General features: G+C 46.0%; 1 protein-coding gene across 1 annotated transcript in view; it reads right to left on the minus strand.

Moving 5' to 3' along the window:
• LIPA (lipase A, lysosomal acid type) overlaps positions 1 to 9,889 on the minus strand; it is a 74,614-nt gene that overhangs the window by 4,544 nt on the left and 60,181 nt on the right. Inside the window, exons 4-8 of the mRNA XM_040624746.1 lie at positions 8,786 to 8,984; positions 7,375 to 7,484; positions 5,701 to 5,837; positions 2,718 to 2,864; positions 1,664 to 1,735 (exon numbers count right to left, since the gene is read on the minus strand). Coding sequence (XP_040480680.1) covers positions 1,664 to 1,735; positions 2,718 to 2,864; positions 5,701 to 5,837; positions 7,375 to 7,484; positions 8,786 to 8,984 — 665 coding nt within the window. The remainder of the gene's footprint in view (positions 1 to 1,663; positions 1,736 to 2,717; positions 2,865 to 5,700; positions 5,838 to 7,374; positions 7,485 to 8,785; positions 8,985 to 9,889) is intronic.

Genomic DNA, 9,889 nt, shown 5'->3' on the forward strand with positions numbered 1-9,889 from the left:
TCATGCTGACTTTTACTGAAATTTGAATCTTGAACTTTTTCAAAGAATCAGCTCTCTTATTTGGGAAAGAAATACATATTACATACAATATACGGATTAAGACTTCTATATGGGAGGGCACTTGATGGGATGAGCACCGGGTGTTACATGCAACTGATGAATCACTAAACTTTACTTCTGAAACTAATAATACACTATATGTTCATTAATTGAATTTAAATATAAAGATATATGTATTTTATACTGTCATACAAAGAGTATTAAAATTCATAAACTCTGTGGCTGAAAAAAGACATATATAGATTAATATGTATTTATATGGATTAATACATTCGTATTAGTATGAAAAATATTGATTATATGTGAACATATTTATATGGACTAATATAAATACCACATTATACTAATCTGTGAATTAATACATTTACTTACCATCCCCAGCATAGCTTCTGCATATCCACTTTTAGAAACCTGGATTGTAGCCAACCCAACAGCTCTACCATGAGCCCAACTCTCCTTACTTTTTTTAAACAATATTTTATTAAAAGGTGTAATTTTAAAGGCTACTCCTGACTCAGATGCAGACGATGTCTGCCCTGCATTTGGCAACTGCTCCACAAGACATCCACAGCATCTCGGTTTGGAGCTTAAATGGTGAGTTATTTCATATTTAAAAAGAAGGTAGAGGCCGCCTGGTGGCTCAGTCGGTGAAGCATCTGCCTTCGGCTCAGGTCATAATCATGGGGTCCTGGGATCGAGTTCCGCATCGGGCTCCCTGCCCAGCGGGAAGTCTGCTTCCTCTGCCCCTCCCCCTGCTCATGCTCTAGCTCCTTTGCTCACTCTCTGTTTCTCTCAAATAAATAAATGAAATCTTAAAAAAAAAAAAAAGTTAGGAAGGAAATTCCGACAAAAATATGTCCCGAGGTAGAAATAGTCCCTGATATACTGTTAGGTGAGGCAAAATCAAGTCATAAAAGAGTAAGTAGAAGAAAAGAATTCAATTAATCTATTTCTACAACTATTATTTCTATCTGCGTCTTTAACCAGTTCTTTCTGAAATCATCTGCAGCAAGAGGTAGGGAGAAGAATGCCGAGACACTTCATATCTCCAGGTACATGTTTTCTATCTCTGTGTCTGATTGCTGAGTTTCGTTTTTTTATCATAAGAGATTATCTTTTTCTTATACATAATTTCTAAATTTTCTAGAATGAACGAACATGCATTACGTTTGGGGTATGTGATAAAAAATCAAAACTGCATTTTAAAAGCAAGTGGCTCCCATTTACGCCCATGACTGGTTTACTTCGGCGTAGCCACTAATGGTTTCAGTCCTATTGGGCTCATGGGTTCATGATGACATCGCAGACTCCCTCTCCCAGATGCTCCCAAATCTTGCTTTGTGAAGCAACACAGAAATAAATCCAGGACTCAGTGAAAAACTGATAAGCCCAGCAGCTGTGGGGTGAACTTGCCCACAGCACAACAGCACAATGACAGGAACCCAGGACTCTGGGGAAGGAAACCAGCCCCACTGGTCAGCAGCCGGGCTTTGTGAGGGACAGGAAGGGCCTGGGAAGGGCTCGCAGAGAAGTGCTTCACGAGGGCACAGAGCCCTGTGAGGCTGATTTGACACAAACCCCCGCTGCACCCCGGGACGCCTACCTGGCCCCAGTGTAACAGGTTTTGCACAGACGTTCCGGCAGGAGAGTGTGTTATATACACGGACACTCTGGACTGCAAAAGAAACACAGTGAAATAAAGAATGGACACAGCATTAAGGAGACACTGATGTCAACATATTTTGCACTTCAGAGCCGCAATCTCAAATATAGGAGATTAAGAGCAAGGAAAAAAGTTCTAGTTCTTTGACTACAAAAATGTCCTATAAAAATACATACAACAGCACCCGTGCAGAAAACACGGAGGGAGCAGAGCAACGTGGTAACTAATGGAAGGGCTGCATGGCTTGAGGTTACTGGTCATTTTGATTTTCTTCTTCAAACTTTTCTGAATTTCCAACATTTCACATAATAATCAGACCTACTGTAAAAAATTCCCTAGAGCGTTCGTTCTAGAATTTTAAAGCCTGTTTTCAAAATGCAACATTACCAACAAGAAATATATTAGAAATACCAGCAAAGGGGCGCCTGGGTGGCTCAGGCAGTTGAGTGTCTGCCTTCAGCCCAGGTCATGATCTCAGGGTCCTGGAATCGAGCCAAGCCCGAGACAGGCTCTCTGCTCAGTGGCGAGCCTGCTTCTCCCTCTCCCTCGGCCCCTCCCCCTCGCTCATGCTCTGTCTCTCTCGCTCTCTCTCAAAATAAATAGAATTTTTTTTTAAAAAAGCATCAGAAACATTGGCATATTGCTGACTGAGGGTCTATATTTTATAAAATAAGAAAATAAATGTGTACACACACACACACTTAAATACACTTACAGTATCTCTTAAAAGAAACAGAGCACTAGAACGAATATAAATACCAGGACTTAAATTATGACAAGTCTCCTCGTTCAGCAGGAAGCTGCTAACAGCAGGCCCGGCAGACAGCATCCCAGGCCCCAGCCGAGCTTCACTCTGTGTCTCAACGAGAGACCCCGCAGGGCTCTCTGGGGAGGTCGGCCCGCGTCTCACACACCCTCCAGCACCAACAAGCATCTTCGCAGAGGAAAGAGACTCACTGAAAGTGAGAGCAAGTCTGAGCGTAAACACACATACCATGTTTAAGTTCTTCTCGTTAAATCCACAGAGAATAAAGAAGGCGTTTCCACAGAGCTCCTTCAGAACGACGCGGCTGCAAATGTGTGCGCTCAGCCACTTCAAAAACGTACTCTGCGGAAGAAATTCCTTGACCCCAAATATGTCCTATAAAATAAAAAGGAACCCAAGAATATCTCAGCATTTTGTTCTGGCAGACAAGCCTCCCTGACCCACCTCAGAAGCAAAGACACACGCCAAGCATCACCATAGGGGACCCCAGAAAAGAAATGGCAACCAGTGGACAGTCACACTAGGACACGCAGACGATACGTTTACTAATAAGGCAAAAGCAGATGTTAGAGAGGAGTATTTAACGTCTCCCATGAAGAGAAGCAGCAGAAAATCAAATCCGTTCACAGCAGACTTTTCGCCACTGGAAGGGGCATTAATGATCACTCATCCCAGGGCCATCCCCAAAAGGTGTCACGGACTGCTGGGTTGGTAGTGACTTCCAAGACAGAGTCGAAGCCAAGACGGGTCAACAATGTGTCTGTGTAGGGCACGCACGCCCAATCCAATTCTACTGGCCAGTGAGCCGATCCCTGCCCGCTGCCTGCTGTCTTTTTCTTTCAACGCTTTTTTCTTGGGATAGAGCGTGCATAACACAGAATTTACCCTTTCGGCCATTTTTGAGTGTTCAGGTCAGGGCCGTTAGGACACGCACAATACTGTGCAACTAGCACCACTACCCATCTCCAGGGCTCTTCCAACACCTCAAGCTGAAACTCGGTTCCCATTAAACAAGAACTCCTCATTCCTCCCCCACCAGCACTGCCTGTTCTTATAAATAAAGCTTTATTGACACACGCGCAGGCACACTCCTTTTTCTCTTTGTCTCTGGCTGTTTTCACACTACGGTGGCAGAGTTCACTAGTTCCAACAGAGACTGTAGGATCCACAAAGCCACCAGTATTTACCATATGGACCTTTAGAGAAAAAGTCTGCTGACTTCTGGTGTACGTAAGCCCCGACTAACGTGCTCCAGTATTTCGGGGGCAGTCGCCATGCCCGCAAAGATCTTCACACACTGGTGCAACGGGAAACCGGAAAAAGATCTTCCTTAGATTGAACCCAAATGTGTCTCCCTCTAAGTTACACTTCTGATGATGCCTACCCCACAGAGGGACGACCAGGAGTGAAACATTCAAATGCCTTCTAAGGCAGTACCCTCCCCCCCCCCAGGAAAAAAAGGGATGTGAGCTCCTAATTCCCAGTATCTCAGCATGTCACCTTTTCTGGAGACAGGGTCTTTACAGAGGTCATCAAGGGAAGATGCGGTGATCGGGGTGGGCCCCGACGTAGTAGGGCTGGGGTCCTTATAGAAAGGAGAAATCTGGGCGGAGACAGACACACACAGGGAGCCCACACACATGTGGAAATGAAGGCAGAAACGGGAGTGATACTCTCACAAGCCAAGGGATGCCAAGCAAGGCACCGGAAGCCAGGGGCGAGCATGGTCCAACGGACTGGTGCAGGCAGGCAAGAAACTGCAAACGTGTAAAAGGGCGAATGTTAAAAGCCTCGTGCTCAGAGTGAGGTTTCGGGAGGTGTTAAGAACCACGGTGAATGTAAATCATAGCCCAGACCAAGGGCGCACCTGCTTTGTTGAACACAGTGCCCTTTCTTCCCCCCTCAAAAAATAATCAATTATGAAGATTTCAGCATTAGATATGTTTTTCAAAGGGTGTGACGAATTTGAAGTTGTAAGACCGTATGGGCCATATTCCGCACTTCTTTGGGCAGATTCCGTCCACGTACACACAGCCTGTCCAATCTGTCGACTACAGGAGAGGCAACCAATATCTAAAGACACACACTGGGTCTCCTGAAATGTGCCTCTTCTCCTGACTAACCACGTGACGAGTAGCTGGGAGGAATCGAGAAACATCGTGTGCAGAGAAGGTCAGACTGCAGGAAAGGCAGCAGTGTTTAAAACTCCTGGCTTGGGGTCTACCTAACGGTCGCTAGTGATGCATGCAGACATTTTCGAGGCTCTCTTCTAAAAACAAGACAATAGTGCATCACTGACTTATAGCGCAATAAGCCTCGCTTCCCTCTGGACTGACCAGGACGTGAAGCTGACCTTGAACTTCAGAACTGCTCTCCGAAGGCCACTGTGCGGCACGCTCCCCTGGGAATTCCGTCAAAGCAGGACGGCATGTCCAGAGAAAGAAAAATCCACCTTACACACTTACAGGCCCACTCAGAGCCACCTTGATGTCTTTCTGATTTATAACTTTATATTCTGAGAGTTAGGGCACTAAGCTTCTGTGTGGGCCACGCAGATTTCCCAGAGCAGCAAATGCAAAGGTTTTATGAACATTGATTTTTTTCCCTCTGTCACTGTCCCAGGATATCAGAAAACACCACTGTCGGGGACAGTGACTCCCAAAGACCAGTCTGTTCTGTCTACATTAGGATCCGGTGGGGTGCTCTATGAAAACGCAGGTCCTGGGCCCCTCTCCAGACTGCACGGGCCACCACCTCCAAGGTGGGGAGTGGGGGGGTCTGTATCTTTACTAAGCTACTAGATCACAATCTCCAGGAATCACACTGAACCCGGAACACTCCCATGACACAGCCATTTTACCTCCTCGGGATGAAGGGCACAGGGACATGGCAGTGGCAGGTCAGTAACAACCTAGGAGTCTGGTGAAGTAAGCTGCACTTCCTGAGGTCAGAGTGTAGTCGGCATTCCCTGTGAACGTCCCTTACACGGCCGATATGTCGTACCTGATTGTAAGTGTATGTTCCTGTATGGGATTCCGTGCTGTGTAGCATGTATCATACATTAAACACAGATAGTGTGTGCATGACGGACCATCTGGCCTCAGCTGGCTTTCAACGAGCTGAAGGCACAGACTCTCCCTCTAAAGGCCAATTCTTCAGGTCTGAAAAAGAAGTTTGTGGGGCAAGAGGGGGGTGAGGGGAGTCCAAGTACCTTTAAGAGAAATTCTGGAAATTTTCCTAATTTAACTAGAGGGCTAGGAGAGAACTTGGCTGAAGCCACAGGAGCCAGGGCAAAAAACATTTTAATCCTTTTGGCCAGCTGGGGAATCCGTGAAAAGGCTATGAAACCTGTGGGAAGAAAAGGAAGATGACAGGAATTGAATCTTGTAGGACTTTCTCTGGAAAGACAAAGGCGGTCATGCGATACGCCCTCTAGCGGCAGCCCGAGAGCCATGCAGCAACATCACCCCCACCAAGAGGCAGGACACCCACCCGCGGAGGGGGGGCCTCTGAACTTTGTGCAGACTTTGATTAAACTAGTCAATCAAGTGCCTGTAAAGGGCTTGATTCAGTCTTCAACCTACATACACGCTGGAAGAGAGCCAGAGCTGTCCCCGTTCCCTTAGTCATAAGCCAAGCAAAGGAAAGGCTCCCCAAGAGGGCACTCCACCACCCAGCCCCCCCTCCGCCCATCCCCAGGAATAATTCACAGAGGCGTCCGGATCCGTCGCCAATGACTCAGAGGGAACGTACACACTGAGGAGGTTCCTACTCTAAAATATCTTCTAGCTTCCTCTCGGGTCCCTCCTTGCCTTGAACTTGGCCCCAGAGCGTCACTTTAGAAGGCAATGGGGCAGAGGTCACAAGTAGGCAAGTCATGGGAGAAGGATTATAAATGAAAAAAAAAAATGCTTAACTCGACTCATAAGGAAGGTGCACGCACCCATGTCGCCTCTGTGTGTATAGACCCTCGAACTGGCTGAGAGTGCTCGGAGGCAGCGAGGGCGCGGACATGCACCCAAACACGGCACGACTCTTAAGAGCAGAACTACCTTTCCTTGACTGATTCTGCTTCTTAGGAATGTATTCTAAGGAGGTCATGTGATAGAAACACAGATACTAACCTTAGCACACACTAAAAGGAGGAATTAAATAAATCATGGCACAGGTCCCTAGGCCCTCATCAGAGGAACTCTTATTTGCTAGAATTACAGGCAATTTTTATTTTCTTTAAACTTTGCCAAAAAATTTTTTAAAGTAGGCTCCACATCCAGCAGGGAGCTGAACACAGGGTTTGAACTCACAACCCTGAGATCAAGACCGGAGTTGAGTTGAATGCCTAACTGACTGAGCCATCCAGTGCCCCGAAATTTTTTTTATTTTTCTATACAATGAACACATTCCTTGTATAATCAGTATAAATAAAAAAATGCATATGACTTTTAGAAACTATTTAGAAATGAAGCCTAACATGGCATGTTTGTAGTTAGTTTTATTCCACTGAAGAGTCCGTGTACTTTTTTATTTTCTGTTTAAAAGTCTCCGCACTTAGAAAGCCCTTGTCTTCTATCCTCTCCCATCCCCATTCTGCTAAACCAGGAAACCATGTACTAGGCTGTGGCTTCCGTTAATTCCTTCCACGTCAAGAGAACCATACACCACGTCTAGCCATTGATACAGAAGTCTGAATTCCCAGAGAATGTGAAATACAACCCCAAATTCCCTGCCCTCCCCATATTCATTGTTTCCACTTAGCATTAAAACAAAAAACAAACACACACCTCTATTCGAACTAACACTACTTTTTTATATTCCACTCTGAAGAACCAAGGCGAACTCTGTACTAAGACATCCTATCAGGCTCCAGTCTTTATCACATACGTACCGATCGTGGTGCCTTGAGAGTGACCCACATAATACACTTGCTCTTGGCCAGTTTTGTTCAGAATGAAGTTTATCGAAGCTGGTAGATCATAACGTGCCATTTCATCAAAACTGGAATCCAGAAAAGGCACGCTTTCATTAAGACATCGCAGGCAAACACAATCGCCCGCCAACAGCAAGGGTGCGGTGGGACGGGTGCCCGTAAGCCAAGCCCAGCCGGGAAAGCAGCACTGAGCGCAGAATACATGAACCGCACCGCGTGGGCCCCTCACCACTGTCCTCATCTTTGATTCCATAAATTAGTTTTACCCATTCTTGAGCTTTTCCATAAGTGTGATCAAACAGTACATATGCTTGTGTATCTGGCTACGTCCATGCTGTTGTGTAGCTGCTGGCTGTTTTCTGTGTAGACACACAGCACTCCATCTGTCTGTTCATGGCTCATGGGCATTTGGCAGCTTCGACTGTTCGCTATTACAAATGGTGTGACAACATATACATCCTCGCACGTGCCTTTGGGAAAAGCTCCTGTTCTTGCATTTTCTGCCCTTAAGTAAGCTGTGGTTTTACAAATGGGAAACAAGCCCGAAGGAGTCCACAGCTCTGACCTTCTCTAATACCAGGAACCAAGACGCCGCCCTGGACCCGCGCACGGGAGCTGTTTGTCATCAGGAAATGCGTGAGCGGACTGTTACCACCGCGTGCAAGGCACCAGGCTCTCTCCCTGCATCCTCTCCTCTGATTCTCCTGACGACCTCACGAGATAGGTCTTCATTCACCCCATTTTACAAAAAAGAAAACTGACACACGGAGGGCCTATGCGACAAGCGCAGTGCCGCGCAGCGGGTGATGGGCAGATCCAGAAGTAACAGAGAGGAGGGGACAACTTCCGGAAATAGAGAACAGTGCATGTTGATGGAGGAAGGAAGAAGGTTCTAGGACACGATGTACCCGGCAGCTCCCACATGACCTGAAATGCCAAAATAACTAAAAAATCTGTAAATGAATCTAATTCTTTTTTTTTTTTAAAGATTTTATTTATTTATGTGACAGAGAGACAGCCAGCGAGAGAGGGAACACAGCAGGGGGAGTGGGAGAGGAAGAAGCAGGCTCATAGCGGAGGAGCCTGATGTGGGACTCGATCCCGGAACACCAGGATCACGCCCTGAGCCGAAGGCAGACGCTTTAACGACTGCGCTACCCAGGCGCCCCAAATGAATCTAATTCTTAAAACGCAATGATTTGCTTATCATTTACCCAACAGTGATTTACTAAGTTCCTCACCAGGTTAAAACCTTTCATGAGGCATCAGTTTTTCTTCTCCTACAGTCCTGAGTTCCCCACCGAGCTGCCTCCCCGGATGTGCCTGCATTGAGGGTGCTAAGGAAACAGACCCGTTGATTCAAACATACCTGAAGGACCAGAATTCATCCTGGGAAATTGAAAGAGTCTTGTGTCTCCGAGACCAGGTGTTCCCCCTGCTGTTCCCCATCCACACGTCAAAACCACCGTCTGCCAGAATGAAGCCCAGGCTGTTGTTGGGCAGGGTGGTGACCCAGTTACTAGAATCTGCCAGCAGGCCATGCTGCAGGAACACTACCGGCTTAGGACCTGAAAAACAATTGTGTTTAGGAGACAGCAGCATCTCGCTGTAAAGCCAACATGAATCTTGCCGAGCAGATAATTCATAAAAGATCCCGAAGCAAAGAATGAGATAAGAACAAATCAAAATGTCAACGTAGCAACGTACTTCCAATAACATCAGTATGGAATATCTTTTTAAGCGGTGCCGACGAAGTTGTAGCAAAACTAGACTATTCTGCATAACTAATAACCAGACACATTGACTTAACCGTACAAAAATGTTGATATATTAAGACCTTATGAAATGTTTCTATAATTTATTTGCTCCAGTAATTGCATTTCTTACAATGTATCCTAATGAAATAAATTAAAAGACCAAAAAAGATTATACACAGGGGTGCCTGGGTGGCTCAGTCAGGTGAGAATCTGCCTTCAGCTCAGGTCATGATCTCAGGGTCCTGGGATCGAGTCCTCTGTCAGGCTCCCTGCTCTGCAGGGAGCCAGCTTCTCCCTCTGCTCCTCCTCCCTACTTGTTCTCTTTCTCCCTCCCTCTCTCTCAAATAAATAAAATATTTTTTAAAAAGTTGGCTTAAATCTATAAATTGAGTAAAATATTCCATAATTGGATTTTAAATATATTTAGAATGTAATGAATTTGCAATGAGCATTAAGTTAATATCAGTATTTGGTATTATGGGATTTTAGCTTTGATCTCTGGGTTTAACAGATAGGGCTCTTTGAATTCAAGAATTCTCTCTTACGGGGCGCCTGGGTAGCACAGCGGTTAAGCATCTGCCTTCGGCTCAGGGCGTGATCCCGGCGTTATGGGATCGAGCCCCATATCAGGCTCCTCTGCTGTGAGCCTGCTTCTTCCTCTCCCACTCCCCCTGCTTGTGTTCCCTCTCTCGCTGGCTGTCTCTGTCTCTGTCAAA

This window comes from Ursus maritimus, unplaced genomic scaffold (genome assembly GCF_017311325.1).
Source record: "Ursus maritimus isolate PB19 unplaced genomic scaffold, ASM1731132v1 scaffold_7, whole genome shotgun sequence".
Lineage (NCBI taxonomy): Eukaryota > Metazoa > Chordata > Mammalia > Carnivora > Ursidae > Ursus > Ursus maritimus.